The following is an 18,225-nucleotide window of genomic DNA, read 5'->3' as shown; positions in this document are numbered from 1 at the left end:
TTTGTTCTTTGGACGGTGTACCCAGCAAGGGTATTGGCCTTTTATATGTTTCCATTTGTCTTTAATACATGTCTGTTGATGAGGACGTGGGCACAAATATTTGACACCTTGTCGAGGCGATTTTGGATACCTGCCTAGAAGCACGGGCACAGTTGCGGCTGCTTCATACATCTTGCAACCCATCCCTTTCCCCGGCTCCGTGAACACGACAGAGTGGTTCCTTGTTGACCTGTTCGTTTCCTCTGTGACATCATAACCCATGAAAAGACCGGAGCATATTAACTTGGCTTTGTTAAAGTCAAAGAAACAGATCAAATGTGGAGTCAGATTTGTTCTTTCCTATTTCAGTAGTACCATGGAGATGGCAGTTTGGGCAGCTTTTTGTAGTGTCCTTGAGGCTTTCTCTCTCAGCTTCTTTGCGCCTCAATTGAAAACCCTTCATTGCTGTCTGGCCTGCTGGTAATGCACACTGCCTGTTTTGCCCTGAAGATGTGTTCTGTTTATAAACTCATCTCTACTCCTTGGAAAACAACACAAGAAAAACTCAGTTGGTTTTCCACCAGTCATGGGCAGGGGTGAGGTATACCATGTTATTATTTCATAAAATAATAGTAATAATAGTAATAGTAATAGTACTAGAAATAATAATAGTATAATAATAATTATTATTATTATTATTATTTTATTATTATAATAAAATAAAATTATTATTTTATTATTATAATAAAAGAAGTCTTAAAACAGGACTGAGCACATTGGAGAGAGTCAATAAATGTTTCTGGCTTAAATCAAAAGTGATGACTTAGTGATTCCATGGCTGCTGTATTTGCTAAGCTAGTTACTCCTTTGCTCCATTACACATTATTTTAACTGAAAAAGAAATGCAAGCAAAAGGTTAAAAAAAAAAACTCAAACAGAGCACAAAAATACACAAGTGAAAAAAGTTTTCCCTCATCCTCTGTTCTTTCAGCCCTGTCTGGAGATGCCACTGTTTACTATGTTTTGGGTGCTTTTCCAGATATGCTTTGCACATTCCCACCTATGTATGTAAATTCCTTTAAAATTTTAGTTATTTTTAACTTAAAGAGATTTAAATCCTCAAGTGGCTTCTGCCCGGGTAATAGAACAGAACAAATCTGACTCCATATTAGATCTGTTCCTTTGAATTTAACCCTATGCTCTGTCTCCTAGGCTTCATCTTGCTTGTAAAAAATTGTTGCCTAGAGCCTGAAATACACAGGAGAGCTTATTCTGAAGCTCTGACCTTTAAGGATATTTAACATTTTTTCATTCATTAAAAGATAGCAAATTGCAGAATAGAAAATAACGTTTGTTTTGTTGGAGATTTACAGGGATCTGACCCACGCAGATAGCTGTAAGAACAAAGGATTCTAACAAGAAGGAATTCCTACACTAAGAAGTTTGCAACAACCAAGCGCGTAGGAAAGGAGCCTGAATTGTGACTTGGGGAGATGGTTTTCCAGAACATTAGTTTGCCAACTAGGTCTACAGAAACTTGCTATTCCAAGCCCCAACATCTGGTTTCCAAACTTATTGGCCTGTCCTGCACTGAGGAGTATGAATTTGGACTTGGTAACACTCCTATCTACCTAGAAAGCAGGGCACTGGAGCTGAGTGTTATGGAAACAGGCCAGCCAAGAAACAAGCACCAATCGGAGTGCTGGAGTACTCAGAATTATTATGCCGGCGGGCTCAGAGGGGCTTCTGCTCCGAATTTCTGAGCACCTCCAAGACGTGCACATGAGGTTTTAAAGACTTCAATACAAGTAAGGGGATATTAGCCAATAAGACTCAAAGAACAAAATGCAAGGAATCAGTACACTGGAGCTTATCAATTTGTAATAGTTCACATTACTGACACTTGTTGAGCTTGGAATTACGAGTTAGGTTGTTAGGCCAATAAACTGACACTAAACTTCAGATTTACGAGATAGCCCAGCAGAACTTAGATCAGTAAACCGACACTTATCACACTTAGATTTGTGACTTAGCTTGTTAGCCCAGCTGGACTTTTCCTTCACATGAGGACAGCTCTCCCACCCCCAGGAAACCACTGTGAGCCCTTGATGTTTCCACTAGGTTGGGGTATGGTTTACCCAGGAGGGATGGGGACTATGCACCAACACTCAGGCAGTCTGCTCTGTCTGGGGCTCTGATCTTGTACCACACCACTCCCCGCCAGCCCAACACCTGGGACAGTGGAGCTAAGGCAGTGATCCTTCCTGCCTGTTTCCCAGCGTGTAAAAGGGGAATATGTACACTTCCCAAGGAAGTTCTGAGCGACAACACCTGCGGGTGCTTGGTTCTCAGAGCAACAGAAAACCCAGCTCCGCATGGGGGCAACGGGTGTGATCCCCGTAGTGTTTCTGCAGAAGCATCTGATGGAGGGCTGGATCAGGGAGGTAAAACATGAGCTGCGGGACTTGAACGGTTACAGAAGGGTACAGAGGTAGGTCTGCCATCTCAGGGTGCCCTAGAGGTAAAGCTTTTTCTCTCCAACTCCGCTACGACACTCCCCTATCCAGACCCATCCCTTCTCTGCTCTTCCTGTCCATCTGTATCCCTCCACTTTTCCCCTCTTCTCCACCCGCTCCCATCTTCTCCCTCCCTCGCTGTCCCACCTTCTCTCGCAGAATCCAGAGAGGATCCATGTCCCTCCTGCGCATGCGCTGTCGGTGCCTGGTGGTCCCCTGGTTCGAAGCTCCATGTCCGAGCCGGGGATTGGCCCCAAATGCTTCTCAACTCTGTCGCCCGTTAGGCCTTTGGTTCCTGCCTGGGGCCGGGGCTTCTGGCTGTGGAAGTGCAAGGTGGGGGGCTCCAGGGAAAGGGTTCAGGCGGCTTCGGGAGGGTGATCCGCCTTTCACAGCCCCCAAGGGCGCCAGTCAACCCGTGTTCAGCTGAATTTCTCTGGGCAGACCCTTCTGACAGCACCACCTGCCCCGGCGCCCCGGCCACAGCTGTCCAGGTCCAGGTGTGCGCCTGCCACCTCTCACGCAGCCGGGATCCCCTCAGTCCACGGCTGGCGTCCCCTTCCCCTCTCCCGCCCGCGAGTCCTCTCCCCCCGGGCTTCCTCTCCTCGGCCGCCTGCCTGTCCCCACCAATGGGCGGGCTGTTTCCCGGGCGGGCGTGGTCTGCGGACCTGGACGGGAGCGGGCGGCTTATGCTGGTGCTGGGGCTGGCCTCCGAGCGGGGCTGCAGCCCGCACCCCCCCTTTCCCTCCCCCCTAGGGCTGCCCTCCTTTCCCTTTCACCCTCCCTCAGGACCAGCTCAGTGGCGTGTGTGCTGCTCCCCGGACTGAGAGCCTCTGGCTGTAGCGCCCAGCTTCACCTGGTGGAGTCGGGAAAAGGGAGCATCAGTGCTGAGCAAGCTTCTGTCTCCTCCCTCAGTGTTTCTGCCGCAGGTAAGTATCTTGAACACTTTCAGGTGTTATGATGGCGGTGCTTGTTGATGTCACGTGTTTTTATAGTGAGAGGGATTAACAGTGGTGAAAGCAGGGCTTGGTTCTGTTAAAAATGAGCTGAAGGCATGAAGCTGTGATATCCTCCTTCCTTCCCTCTCCAAGGGTGAAACGTGTGACAGTCAATTTTAAAAAGATAGTTACAGTCCCTAGCTAGCCCAGCCCAGCTAGTGTGTGTTAACAGGAACAGCATCACCAGAGGCCTTGGAGACCCAGGGATATTGCAGTCCTAAAGAACTCCTGGCACAGTTTGGTTTGTATTGGTTTTTTGTTTTTCTTAAATTGTGGGACAGACTAGTGGTATAAAAAGAAAAATATTTGTCAAGAAATATTTTTTCATATAACAGCGTTATTGTGATATAGTTCACACACCATGAAGTACATCCATTTAAATGGTAAAATTCAGCAGCTTTTAGCATATTCACAGTTGGGGAACCATTATTATTCCAGAACGTTTTTATCACTTCAGAAAGAGCAGTGGAAATGAATGACCTATCCACCCCTCCCCAGTGGTGGTTCTAAAGAAATTTCTTGGCTAATCTTGACCATAAATTCACTTGTTACATTCCAAGAAAAATCTGGTAGGAATTCTAATCAGAATTGCAATGAATCTGTCTATCAAAACAGGAAGAATTAACGTCTTTATGGCACAAACTTCTTCTACCCATGAATATATTTCGGACCCTATATTTTCCTTTGTCCAGAGCCTGGCCCATGGGAAGTCCTCACTACTTGTTGGGCTTGTGAATGATGAGATTCTATACATCGTTAGTTGCAGCTGTAGCCTTTCACAGAAGAGAAAAGAAACCTCAGTGAAGCAAGTGACTCTCTGATGGTCAGAAAGAGTGACAGCCAGTGCTGGAGTGATCCAGTGGACTTGGTGTTTACAACCAGAATTCTCCACCACCTACAGCTAAGGGGATTAGAGTGTTCTTTTATTTTTTCTTAATGGCGTTGCTTTTATTTTTACTTATTTTTTAAATTATTTTTTATTTAAGTGTAGTCAATTTACAATGTTAGTTTCAGGTGTACAGCAGAGATTCAGTTATAAACATATGCATATGTATATACATATGTTTTAGATTGTTTTTAGTATAACTCATTACAAGAAATTGAATATAGTTCCCTGTGTTATATAGCAGGTCCTTGTCATTTATTTTATATTTACTAATTTGTATCTGTTAATCCCTCCTTTCCTGCCTGCTAAATACAGTTTGCTTTCTATGTCCATGAGTCCATTTATAGGAGCACCATTTTTCCTAGTAATATATGCTCTTTGGCTGCTTTCAGTTTCAGTAATTCCATCTTATCTGTGGGCGCTTTTCTTCTGGTTGCCTTTATGTGGTTTGCACACGTGGTAATAGAGATCTTTATTTGGGAGAACTCCAGGTCTCGTGTAGTCCCTGGTACAGAATGCCCACTGAATTGATGATTGAACTGGGAAAAAAGCACAGTAAATGCTGGAATTTCCACTATGGTTGAGAATTCCAGGTTTCAATAACCTGTTTAGACAACCTTACTATTGGCTGCACCCATACTGGGTAATTTGGTGGAAATTCATGGTATGGTGGTGTAGAGACGGGACCTTATATTCTTCTTCTCTTTCTATTTTCTAACACTCATTTTCCTGGGCCTTCCAGATCCTCCCCCAGAAGTGCCCAGGGCTGGCTTAGTGCTGCGCTGAGGCAATATTTGTTAATAACGCCCTTTCCTCTTCTCCTCTGAGCCTCCGTTTCTTTCTGTGCACAATGAGCGCTTAGACTAGATAAATACTTTTCAGTTTCTTTTAAAGCCATGTTTCCTTTGAGAAACAGAAAATGCAAATATCTCCTCTCAACCCAACCCTTTAGATTTTGGTATGTCCTCCAAGGAGTGACATAGCTCTTTGTGAAAAATTGATGTGATTTTGATTGCAGGTGACACAGAAAAGACTCTTCAGAGATTTATTGCAGGGAGAGGGCAGGAAAGAGGCAGTATGTGACACTTTCTAGTGTGAGCAACGGAGCAGGGACTTGGATTTAAATACGGTGTCTGACGTGGCCTCTCTCTAATCTTGTAGAATGTGATAAACTTCTCTACCTCACTTTCTTGATGTGTCAAGTTGGGGTGATAATATTTTAAGGCTTCTGTGAAACATTATACAAATAAGACATTTGTGTCTCGGTAGAAACAAGATCTGCTAGGGATTCAGGGATTTGTTTAAAAAAAATTCTTGTCCATAGCACTCTGTCTGTGTGTATTTAGAAGTTCCTGGAGGGTGAGGGTGAGTCTAAAGTCCATTGTGGGACAGGTGGCCCATATTTCTCCGTGTCCCAGTTTACCCCCTACTCCCCAGTCCTCTTCCTCAGTCCAGGATGAAGTTCCCTAGTAGATTTACACAGAGGTCTTGTGGAAATGGCTTTTCATTTTATTGTTTCACCAAGAAGGGCTGCCATCATGATCTCTGTGGTCAGGTTTTGAAGGGCTGCCATCATGATATCTGGTAAGAATTCTATGCAATTTGGAGTTCCAATTTAATGAAAAGAAAAAAATTACAAATAGAAAATTAGAACAAGGGTGGTGACAGGGGCTCTTTTAAGTGGACACCATTAGCTTTGTTAGCTTCAGGTGCTGTGGCCTGTTGCCACGAGGACCCATCCTCTTGCTCTGAAGTTGGAGGGACTAGTGGGCTCAGTGGGAATGTTAACTGAGTGTATCTCATGGGCTGGGCATTGTCCTATTTGTACTGTGTGTTCCTTATTTGAGACAGTGAGCTCACCTAACCTCGATAACCTCTTTAAAATATTAGACTTTTAATTTTGAGATGTAATGTAGATTCCCATGTGGTAGTAAGAGATTATATGGAGAGGGCCTATGGACCCTTTGCCCAGTTTTCTTAATGGTTCCATCATGCAGTGTTGGGGTACAATTCATTACTGACTCACTAACAATTTGAGGTTTGTGTTATTGCCCTTATTTCTATTCACGATTAAACTGGGGCTTCGTGAAGCACGCAGGCCTGTCCAGGTCACCCACATTGTTAATGCAGAGTCGGGTGAACGTGGACTTGGGATTTCCAGGCAGTACCATTATGATGGTTTGTGGCAGGGAGCAGCATTCACTTTGCTTGTTTATTCATTCATTCAACAAACATTTATTGAGTAAACTCTGTGGGTCAGATGCTTTCATAGAGTTATCTGATTCTTCAGCAGTACTGAGAATCAAGTAATGTTTATATTTTTTAATCTGAGAAAATTAGCTCTGAGAGGTTATAACCCCCCCCAAAGGAAGTATAACTCATAAAGGAGGGATAGAACGTGTGTACAGTCACCTCCTTTTATGCAGGTGGTACCCTATGCATTTTACATTTTCAAACATCCGTAATCCAGATATATTCTTGTAAGGCAAGGCTTTTTTTTTAATTGAAGTATAGTCAAGTTTACAATGTTGTGTCAATTGCAAGGTGTTTTTTGACTTTTGAATTAAAAAATACTTTTTCAGGAGGGAAATTAGGTGTATTTATTTGTTTGATTTTTTAAAATGAGGTACTGGGGTTTGAACCCAGGACCTCGTACATGCTAAGCATGTGCTCCACCAATGAACAGTACCCTCTACCCCAAGGCAAGTTTTCTTATCCATTATTATGAAGCTTAGGAGTTCAAATAAATTGAATAGGAATCCAGATCTTTTGATCCTACTGTGGTCCTTCTCTTTATATTCTGCTGAAGGGGGTTGGGGAAGCATTTCCTTTGTTCATTTCTTTATTCAGCATTTTTGAGCAGTGACTTTGCATCAGGGCCTTGCTAGGTGCTTGGAAATAGAAAATAAGAAATGACCTTTCTCTGCAGAGGCAGGAAGCCTAGACCAAAAGCTGGGTAATGTGATCCGAGCTACAGTAGCCATATGCAGACTCTGAGGACAAACTGTACCCTTGGATTTGCTTTGGCTTCCCTTGTCTTCTGGCTGGTACACACCAGGTCACCGCAACCCAGATGGGCCCGTAGCACACAGCAGAGAATGTACCTCCATCTCCTCTCCCCTCTCGGCAGGGCCTGCAACATGAGCATCCCTGACTACGTGCAGTGTGCTGAGGACCACCAGACTCGTCCCGTTGTGGTCCAATCCATAGAGATCATCTCAGAGGAGAATTTCTTTTGCATCTATCAGCTACTCACCTCGGTTAGCCATATCAGCCCTTGTGGCTCCCAGTGGACACTCTGTATCCACTACAGGCACCGCTATGTGCCCGAGAATCGGTGGAGCGTCTTCCAGAAACACCCCAAGGTCGTGGGCCTTGTCACCATTACCGAATGTCTCTCTGCCAAGGCCTTCGAGAAGCTCCACATGCAGAGGAGCTGTATGGCACATCGCTTAATGACTCTCAGCTTTTTGTCTTTGTGCAGCATGGGGAGGTAGCCGAGCAGACGCGCACCGACGTTGCCTTCAATCTAAGAGTACTGCAGGGTGGTGGAGAAGAGGATCGAGGAATTCACTGAGTCACTCTTCATCTTGCTCAAGTCCAAGTGGCTGGATGGTGGCCCCAAGAATTCTGGGGACAAGATCCCCCTCCCCTGCATCCCGTTTGAGAAGGAGGACTTCATGGGACTGGACACAGACAGCAGGTAAGTTAACCTGGAAGCCAGTCCACCTTGGCTGTGTGCTGGATTGCTTCCCTACATCCAGAAAGGGATCAGCAAGGAAGAAGTCAATCTTGTAGCCAAGGGGGGAGGGAGGTGCAGCCCGCCGGTTTCCAGACATTTCAAAGTGAATCCGCCTTTATTTCAGAGAGATCCTTTTAGGGTTAGTGTGGACACTTACTCCCGCTTTACAGCCAGGAACATGGTGGGACCCCTGGAGTTGCTGTCCAATAAAGTAGCCAAAGCCACTGATGCTAGGAGCACTGGGGAAGAGGCTGGACTCAGCTGAGATGTACTGTAGGTCAAATGCACATCAGACGCTGAGGCTTGTCTAGTAAAAGTACATAAACTATCTCTCTACTTCCTATATTGATTACATGTCAAAATAATAGTATTTTACATACAGTAGATTAAGTAAGATCTGTTCTTAAAATCACATTCTAGTATTTGTTTTTTGTTTGTTGGTTTGTTTCTTTGTTTCAAATTTTAAACGTGGCAACTGGGAAACTTTCTTTACATGGCTCTCATTTCATTTCTGTTGCGCAGCCTGTCCTGGTACATGCTCATCCCTTTGCTTATAGATGAGATGCTGAGCCCCGAGAGGCAGAACGAGGCGCTGGTTGAGCTGCGGCTGGAGCCGCTGTCACCTGCCTCCCAGGCCCAGCACCTTTTCAGCTCAGGCCATCTCTTCCTGCCCGACAGCCACCATGCCAAGTTAGGACATCAGAAACACCGCCAGGGACTTCCTAATGAACTCCTTATGCAGGGAAAGGCGTATCACGGTGTATGGGACAGAGCAGGGAAATGTTCATTCCCACTTTGTCCCTGTGATTAAGTCAATGGCCCCACTTTGCCTCGGAAGTACAGATGAGCTCTTCTGGGCTGCCTACCCCCCACCTTCTGCTCTGTTTCCCCGTATATCTATCATGTTTTCCCTCGGGCTGAAGAGGGTGAGATGCCTTTGCCGAGACGTGGTTCCCCTTTGCTGGGGTGAGTGAGGGAAGCTGTGTCCCCCCGGCCTACGGCCTCGGTCCTTGAGTCTGGAGAGGGCTCATGGTGGTCCCACAGGTGGCGGTCAGAAGACCTGGCATGTGCTACCGGGCCCGCTTTGGAGGTGGTGCTCTGTGATTCTTGAACTTACCTAAGATCAGATCCTACTTTCTGGTTGTTGGTAAGTTGGAGGAGAAGATGCTAGGGAATTAATAAAAAGAATGTCTAGACCAGCCCTGTGAGTGAGAAGCACAGGGGACACTAGTCCCACCTGCGAGAGCCCACCTAGCAGGCTCTGGATGAATTTTCTGTTCCTCCCCAGAAATACCTCTATGGCTTAAGGAAGAGGAGAGGCATGTCGTGGCCATGATCTGTACTTGTCCTCACAGGGCCCTGTGATCTACATGCCCGCACTCCCCATCTGCTTCTTGGAGATGAGCTGGCATGTTTAGGAGCCTGGGCACTGCTGAGGGCATAGCTCCCAGCACCGTGCTACACAGAGTCTCGCTCCGTTCACCTCATCTGTCAACTCCTGCTGAGGCCCCAGACATTAGTCAAGTAGGTGCATCAGCGAAACCTAAGCAGGGACCACCTTCTCCCCCTGGACAGACTGGTGAGTGAGCAGTGGAAGCCTGGAGCCCTGCCCCAGCCCCCACGCCAGTGCCACTTCTTTTGTCATAGGAGGCACTGGTGACATTTTTGCTCAACAAATGCTTGTCTCTGAGTCTGCAGACCCACCAGAGAATGCCAGCTTGTTTTTGCCTTTTGAAGTCTGCCCTTGGGACTTGGCGGAGTAGCCGGATGTGTACTTAGCCCACAGTGGTTCAGCGCATTAAACCTGCCTCCTTGTGGGTCTGTCTATTCTGGTACCATAAGGGCTCAGCCAGCATCTGAACGTCATTGAGATAACGCGGCCAGTGAGCTCGGGTCAAGCACATTCTCCTCCAGTCACTTTTACTCCATTGTTTCTTTTACTATTCCACAGTCATTAATTTTTTAAACAATGCTTTGGTGCAGGAGCAGAGCCTCATTCTCTCCTGCTACTCTTGGTGGAAGTGAGTAAAACGGTCCAGACTGAAATGCGACAATAATTTGTAGCTCAAAAGCTGCCTAGTCGCTTGTAGGTCGAATTTTGGTTAGGGGAGCTGAACACGTTGTGGTCCCCCGGCAGCGCCGCTCCCCTCAGGCCCCTGCTTTCCCTTGAGCAGGAGGTGAGGTTGGGCCTCACCATCCCCGCGTCCCTGGCCTCACACACTCACATAAATTCTTGTACATGCAGTCAAAATTATTTTTGTTCTTGTGTGATTCTAATTTTCTCTTGTTCCTCTTTTCCTTTTTCTTTACTCCTTTTTCACTTGTACTGCCCAGTGAGCATGTTGTTGCTTCTGAAAATGTGGGCTGTGCACACCCTGCATTTGAAATAGCCAGATTGCCCTCCGTACAGTCTCCATCGCTTTAAAAAGCAACAACTTAACAGCTGTTTTGATCCATCTATTATCTTAGTCATTTTTTATTTTCTAATTTTTTGGAATATTTGCTTTGTTAGCTCATCACCCACTGGTGTTTGATACCTGTTGAAATCCTTGCTTTTGAGGAACATGTTTGGTCCTCCTTTTATTTGGTGACAAATGCGCCCTTATTAAATTTGTTTCATTGTTTTGAAGAAGTAAGATGTGAATTGATTTAGTCGGCTGCTCAGGGATTCTTTTCATGGAGTATTTAAACTTGTAAGGTCAAACTCTGCAGCATTTTGCTCGATTCCTGCTTTTACACAAACGTGCTCAGCACGCGGTTCCTGGCTGTCGCTGTGTGACGTGCGTGACGTCGCTTCCTGGCCGGCGGTCACTGGTGAGGATGTGGCCGCCACGGAGGTGACAGCTGCAGGGGACGCTGTTGGAGGAAGCGGTCACCGTTTGGTTCTTTAATTTTTTTTTTTTGCATTCAACTTCCCCGTGCCATTTACTTTACTTTGCCTTCATAAAGGGGCAGAATTGGGTCTAAAATCCATGCCACTATTTTTTCCCTTTACGAGGCTGGTTTTTCTGAGTATCAGGACAACATGGCCTTCTCCTAAGTAGCTGGCTTACCTGGATCTGTTGGGCAAAGGGACTGCTAAAAGGGCAGTAGCTTCCTCTCTGCTCCAGCCAGTGGGCATTCAGAGCTGGGTCTGTGGTTTGCCTCAGCAGCCGTGCAGACCTTCCTGCCTCGGCCTTTACTTTTAACCCATGTTGGCAGTAAAGAGCTGAATCCGTTTCTGTTGCAGCTGACGCCCACCACGTGGGCCCCCTAACGTGTCGTTAGTTTGTGGTAGTCAGTCCCCAACACCCCAGTCAACAATGAAGGAAGATGATTTGTCCAACCCAGGACCTTGGATTCTCAACCCTACCCTGGTTCATCTCACCTGGTGGAATTGTTTGGCCACCACCATCATGCTGACCATGAGGCCTTGTTTCTCCTTTCATGCTCTGGTCCAAATGTGGACACTTCATTTTTCACTGAATTTGTCTCGCTTGAGACAGGCCAGAATATCTGAATGAGTCCATCACATTCTGGGTGGGGAACAGAACAGAAGTAAGTGTCGCAAGTAGATGGAGTCTAGGCTGTCCGGGTTGGCAAATGCAGGCTGGGATCTGTGATGGCTGGGCTGTACACTGGACACAGGCCTTTCCCATGGCTCCTGAGAGCCCATGAGTTGAAGTGATAACAGCCTTGCGTGGGTTCCCCCATCCTCATCTGCTCATTGGCAAGTGTGTCTGCTAATTAGGAGCTCCCCCAGACCTCGGGCCCTTCAAAGCTCAGACCATGGGAGAACCTTGAGTCCCTTCTCCTGGGCCTCCTGTGTGAGAATCCACTGCCTTCTGAGGTGAACAGCGGCAGGAGATGCCTCCCCATCCAGGGAGCACCCTACGGAGGACTGTTAGTGCACCATGCTGTGAGCTTGTGTGTTTCCGGCCATGGTCCCTACAGAACTACACTTGAGATGGGCTTATTGATGGAGATAACAGGACTGATTCCAGGGCAGGGCCTGGGGGAGGGAACAGTGGAAATTGAATGTGACCTCAGACACCTCGGTGGGTGCTGGGGCTGTTACTAAAATGGGGAGTCTGGGAGATACCTGACAGGAATGGAATTCCAGAGTAAATGGTGGACATGAGGCATTTTTAAGATACCATTTGTCATCCAAATTAGGACTTCAAAGAGGCACTCGGGTCGATGAGCCTGGGGCTCAGGTGAAGGAGCCGGACTAGAGATACACGTTGGGAGTCGTCATTCTTAGCTGGTGTTCACAGCCTTGCATGTGAATTAGATCATCTCGAGAGCTGCAGACTGAGACTGAGGGGGGCAGGGCTGTGTCTTGGTTGGAGGAAAGCCCAGACCATACAGCTCTGGTGTGTCAGTCAGTGGCGTTTGCATTTTCAAAGCAATGCCAGTTATCCTTAAGGGGCCAGGGGCTGGGCAGGGCCAGCCAGGAAGAAATCTGAAGGGAGGGTCGTGGCCACGTGTGCGTCTTGGGAAGGTGCAGAGGCTGCAGGGTACGAGAGGGTAGACTCCTCAGAAGCTAGAGTTGCAGTGAGGAGTGGGGAGAAGTTAGTCACAATCACCTGTGAGGGAGGGAGGGAGGCCTAGGGAGCCCCACCTTACCGGACTCGCTTTCCCATGAACAGAAGGCAGTCAGACAGAGGATCTGAGGTGAGAAGGGATGGGCACTGGGAGGGGAGCCAACCTGGAGAATGGTGCTTGCAAAATTCTGGAATAGTCTCCCTGAAAAATAGAGTTAAAAATACCCAGACTCTTAAGAACATTGTTAGTGACTTGGGAGGAGGCAGTTGTTTTTCTGGCCTCCTAAGGGTAAGGCATGTATCCAGGGATACACAGAAGATACGGGCAGTCTGTTCCGGGGGCTTGATCGTTACCGGGGGAACAGTGCAAGTTTAAAGGGGGAGAAGGGCAGCGGAGGGAAACTAGCCAGGCCCCGTGTCAGGTACCAGTCGGCCGCCCTACTTGCGTGTTTCATTCACATCCATGCCTCCCAGGTGGGCGGTGGCAGCCCCCTTTTGGGGATTGGGAAGCCTTCTCAGAGGGGTTAAAGAATTGGTCCATTTAGCGACTAGTAAATGCTGTAGCAGGATTCAAGCAGGGCCTTGTCAGAATTCAAGGGCATGTTCTCTCTACTGTTTCCAGTACTTCCCTGTTATACCTGGAATGGTGAAGTGGGTCAGTTTTGGAGCCTTTCAGAAAAAGTATGATTTAAGCGCCTCTGGACTGTTTCACAAAGCTCAGCATTCTTTGATGGTTCTGAAGCACGCAGTGATTTTCGTCCCAGAGAGGTAACGTCTAACTCCTTTGATGATGACGTGGTTGCAAATGGTGTACAGGTGCAAAACCAGACTTTGCAGCTTCTGAAGGGAAACTCTCCAGTTCTCCCTTGGTCGGCTTTCTTCCACGGGATGTAACTGTGCTGCAGCGTAGGCCTGAGCTTTCCATATGGAGTGAGAGTTTAATATCCGATGTTAGCATAAAACGGTCAGATGAAGAAAATCGAAGTTGACAATTTATTTTTGGGTTTCATTAGTCAAGATATACTATCAGTTAATGGCCCATATAGCAAATGAAATTGAGTACAGGACATTGCATTTCTTACTTTCTATTTAGAGTTCTCTTACAGAATAATGTTGCCTGCTTTGGAACATCAGCTCCACCACTCACGGCACCTATCAGTGTGTTGGTGTGATTGCATTTACAGAGTGAATGTAATCTAGGCTTCCTCAGCCTCAAACACTTCAGTGCAGAATCACGGGCTGTAGCCGTCTGTTAGTCACGCAAATACTTCTAAAATTATATGATTCCAGAAAAGAAAGAAGAGAGAGAGATTGCCTTTATCAAATTTCCTTTCAGTTCTAAATGAAAACTGTTGTTGAGCAGCTCTGGTTTCCTTTGGATAAGAATATATACATTTCTTTGCATGTAACCTGGGATTTGGGCTAGAACACCAAGTTCTTGCTGTCCACAAGCCACAAAAATAGTAGCCAAATGGCACACGTGTGAAATAGTTTATACTTTTTTCTGAGAAAGTATCCTTGAATTTGGGACTTGGGCTGTGATTTCTGCTTTTTGCTTCCCCCACCTGTCTTGTAATCTCTCACTCCTTCCCACGTGGTTCCCAAGTGTTCGTGGTCTCAAAGGAGCGGGCAAACACCCAGTTGGTCACCATGTACTGCTGCTATAGATAGAGCCCAGACAAGACCTAAAGGACATTATCAGAGAGGACTTCCTGGAAGAAATGGGCTGTACATTCAGTTGTGAGGACAGAGTAAGAGTCAGCCAAGAGAAGGAGTCAAGAATGTGGCTCAGGTCGCAGGTGCAGCCCGGGCAGAGGCCTGGAGGCTTTTGGCGTGGGGACCCGGGGAGAGTGCCCTGTGCGGTCCAGGGTGGAGGGAGCCCCTGCTGGGGAGGACACTGGAGAGAGTCCGGGGTGTAGGGCTTTGGAAGAAGTTGAGTTTTACTAGAACTGACACAGTAGGCAGTGAAGGGTGTCAACAGAAGTGACCCTCAGGGAAGGTACTTCTGGTTTTGCTTCTGATATACTACAGACAAAAGGGTCGGGACGGGTGAGAGCAGGTATGTCTGTCCCTTTGAGATCCAACCCGTCATTCATTTATTCATAACACGTGCACTTCAGTGAGTCTAGGGGAGAGAGAGTGTAGCCACATAAATAAGCAAAATGTATTTGCTTCTTGAGAGCTTAGCGTTGTCAGTTAGCCTAGAATGTTCTAGGAAGAGAGGAACAAATTGTGGAGGTTGGAGGGAGGGAAGGCTTCCTTGGGAAACAGTCAAAATGAACCTGGAGGCAAGTGGGAATTAGGAGCAGGTCAGGGGGCTCCTGAGGTCACTGGGGACCTATGTACTGAGATGAGGCTGGGCGAGCAGGGTCTGGGGTGGGGCTAGAACTCTACCAGGGAGCCTCTGAACTGTTTGAAGTGGGGTTGATGTAATCAAATTTGTGCTTTGGGAAGGCTGTCGTGGCTTTGTGTGTGTGTGTAGCGGGGAAGAGGTGGAGGGTGCCACCAACTGGGGGATCATTTGAAGACCATTCACAGGCTGGGATATGGGCTTCGGGGCTACTTGGGGACGGCAGGGGCAGTGTGGATGCCGGCTTTTCTTATGGGGGACTTGTTAGCGGGGCTGCCCTAGAGGCACCTTGTGGCTGGAAGAAAACTGATGGAGGCTGCCAGGTGGACATTCCTCTTCTCTCTTTCCATGCCTAGTGTGATTATCTTAGCTCAGCCAACATTTGGAACAAAAGAGCTAATCTCCAGGGTTGCCCAGGCCTTTGTAGAGCTCCTTCGAGTGAGATCTGATAGGATTTAGGTTTGTGTTCAGATCTGGATGTTCACTTAGCTAGAAACGTCCTGTCATTTCGATTTCCATAGGGGTTTTTATTCCTGATAAAGATTGCTTTCTTGGTGAGAGGAAAATTATTACAGCTGTTGTCTTTTTCAAAAAAAATCATATGTTTTAAGAGCTTTAATATTCAAAAGAATAGGAATATATAAAATATTTAAGGAAGTCTTTGGTGTGGTTTCTTTGCTTTCTGAGCTAATGTGGACTTAGAGCCTTTGTATTACTTAATAGCACATCCTTGTCAGTATTTAAAGAGCTGTTAGTGAGCACCCCAGGCCCCACCTCTCAAAGAATCGTTAAAGTTTGCTCTGAAATAGTGAGGTCATAAACGTCTTGTTTTCAGAAATCAAAAGGTTTTAAATACGCACCATAGCTCCATTTATAAAATAATAATAAGTTCAAAATTAAGAAAATGGAGGATAATTGATTTTTTTTAAAGCCTAAACATAAACTTTCTTGTGCTAATTTTGCAACTGGAAATTTTGAAAAGAAAAATCCTACTGCAATATCATCTACGTGGTATATATATATGAGTTTCACGTTTGAAAAGTAACTGCGCAGTGGTTTTCAAAGTCAGGAGCATTCCAGCTCAAATACTGGCAGTGGTGGCTGCTGGTTTTCAATGGAAGAGCCTTAATTTGCCTTCTTAGCTTTTTTTTTTTTTTTGTACTGAGAAGGTTGAGTAGTGCTTTGCCAGCATGATTTTCGGGCAATTTGAGGGCAGATGTCGTGTTCCAGCAGTGAGATATTTCCATGCATTTTATTTTCTGGACATCACCAGGGCACATGTGGGGTTTGTGCCTGCAGGCTGGAATGCTGCAGGACTCCCTAATCCATCACCATTATGTCCTGGTGCTGCTCCGGTCAGTGAATGATTTTCTGTGACTTGGAGGTAATGTGGTCTGATGGTGATGATCAGACGTGCAGTTAAATGCTATTAATTGAAATAAGAGTAACCTAGAAACATTGCTCTAACAATACAGGATGAGGGAGGAGGATTGGCTGAGCTGCTTGCAGTGGGATGTCTTCTCAGGTGACTCCCTCACCGTGATTCCTGCCAATATCCGCCCCAGCCCTGCACGGTAGTCCTGCCGAAGCAAGCAAGCACTTTGCTCAGAAACGCACTGAATTTCCTTGCGCCTCTGTTTGTTGGCTTTTTTTTGAAAACACATTTTGCCCTTTGCTTAAATGCCATCCATGCTAGTCACCCCTTACACTCATTCTTCTGGACCTCATCCATACATAGCTGCTGAATGGATGAACAGAATGTAGTATCTCCATGTAGTGGAACATTATTCACACGTAAGAGTGAATAAAAAAGGAAAAAAAAAAGAGGAAAATGAAAAATGCCACCTGTTTTGGGAAGTCCACCCTGACTGTTCAACCCACACTTTTCCCTTTGAAACACAATCACTTATGCTCCACTCTACTCTTTTTGATAGTACTTACCACCTTCTAATAATCTTTAACGTTTCCAAAAAAATAAAAAATAAAGAGATGCTGATGCCACTTCAAAATATACAAGCCTTGCTAACAGCATGTTAATTGAAAGGAAGCAGACACAAACGGCCAGATATTGTTGATTTCAGTGATCTGAAAAGCCCAGAAAAGGCACATGCAGAGGCAGAGAGCAGGTGATGGTTGGAAGGGGCTGGGTGGAGGGGGATTACGGAGTGAATGCTAGTGATAGGGGGATTCTTTTGGGCTGATGAAGTGTTCTGGAAATAGAAGGTGTTGAGGGCTGCACAACTGTGATTGTGCAGAAGACTGCTGAGCGCTGTGTCTGGGAGTGCCTGTTGTTGGGGCATCTTTATTTTGTTCACATCCTGCAATGTGAAGGGCCATCTTCTGCTGTGGTCATTCTACTCCTGTGAGTGGTGAGGGTCAGGACTTTGTAGAGTCCTGTTTCTTTTCTCCCTCTGGCTGAGTGTAGGCAAAAAAATTTAAGCCTGAGAAAGTGCTCCATCTACAGAAATGTCTTTCAGTTTTGCCTGGTGTAAAAATCTTGAGAGCTTTTAACCGTTGAGGCTAGTCTGTGGGGGTAAATAGCCTATGAAGCCTGGGTGAGCCCGGGAAGAGCCGCGCTTCCCTCCCAGACACGGGTGGGGATTTCACCCCCTTTCAGGCAGTGAAGGGCCCAGACCCGTGGGCAGACTTGACAATCGTGAATATTTACGTGTATCCGCTGCTTCATCTTGGATATTAATTTCAAGCTGAGTCAGTTTGTGACGGCAGCCTCATCCTACATCAGGAATTTATAGTATCTGCTCTTTGAGGTGAAGACCTGACAGACTTGATTATTTAACAGTCTGCTTTGAATTGATATCTCAGATTCCTTTGTCAAAAGCAAAACAGCAGAAATACAGACGTCCTTTAATTCCAATGTGGCCTGGAACGGGTTTAGTGTCTGTGCCTCAGTGGCCTTATCTGCGGGTGGGGAAGATGATAACAGTGCTTCCCTCAGAGGAGCTGGTGAGGGGAGAGTGAGAAGCACAAATGGAGGACTTACACGAGATGCTCATAAATGACCGAATTTAGTGCTCTCCGCCTGGTGAGGCCTTAGGGGTAGAGATGTCAGAACAGAGCAGTCCTAGCCGGAGCTCGATACGTGATGGTAGCTGTTATGATCAGTATCACCACTGTGGGTTATCAGGTAGTTTTAAGACTTGGTAATATGATTTCATGAATAATGTTAAAAGACTAGACATCTCAGATCCAGTTTACATAGTCCTCAAGATT

General features: G+C 46.3%; 1 protein-coding gene and 1 long non-coding RNA gene across 2 annotated transcripts in view; one reads left to right on the top strand and one right to left on the bottom strand.

Moving 5' to 3' along the window:
• Positions 1–18,225, top strand: part of LOC140690314 (trafficking protein particle complex subunit 9-like) — a 329,996-nt gene that overhangs the window by 59,130 nt on the left and 252,641 nt on the right. The window contains exons 9-11 of the mRNA XM_072952012.1: positions 2,655–2,828; positions 2,937–3,067; positions 3,282–3,421. Of these exons, the coding sequence (XP_072808113.1) occupies positions 2,655–2,828; positions 2,937–3,067; positions 3,282–3,421 (445 nt within the window). The remainder of the gene's footprint in view (positions 1–2,654; positions 2,829–2,936; positions 3,068–3,281; positions 3,422–18,225) is intronic.
• LOC140690330 (uncharacterized) lies at positions 244–2,898 on the bottom strand. Its single transcript, XR_012065571.1, has 2 exons — positions 2,643–2,898; positions 244–520 (listed from the first exon to the last, which is right to left on the bottom strand). It is a non-coding gene; the product is annotated as an uncharacterized lncRNA (long non-coding RNA).

The sequence above is a fragment of the Vicugna pacos genome, chromosome 30 (genome assembly GCF_048564905.1).
Source record: "Vicugna pacos chromosome 30, VicPac4, whole genome shotgun sequence".
Taxonomy (NCBI): Eukaryota; Metazoa; Chordata; class Mammalia; order Artiodactyla; family Camelidae; genus Vicugna; species Vicugna pacos.
Note: the sequence above shows the minus strand (reverse complement) of the source record. Positions and strands in the feature narration are given on the sequence as shown.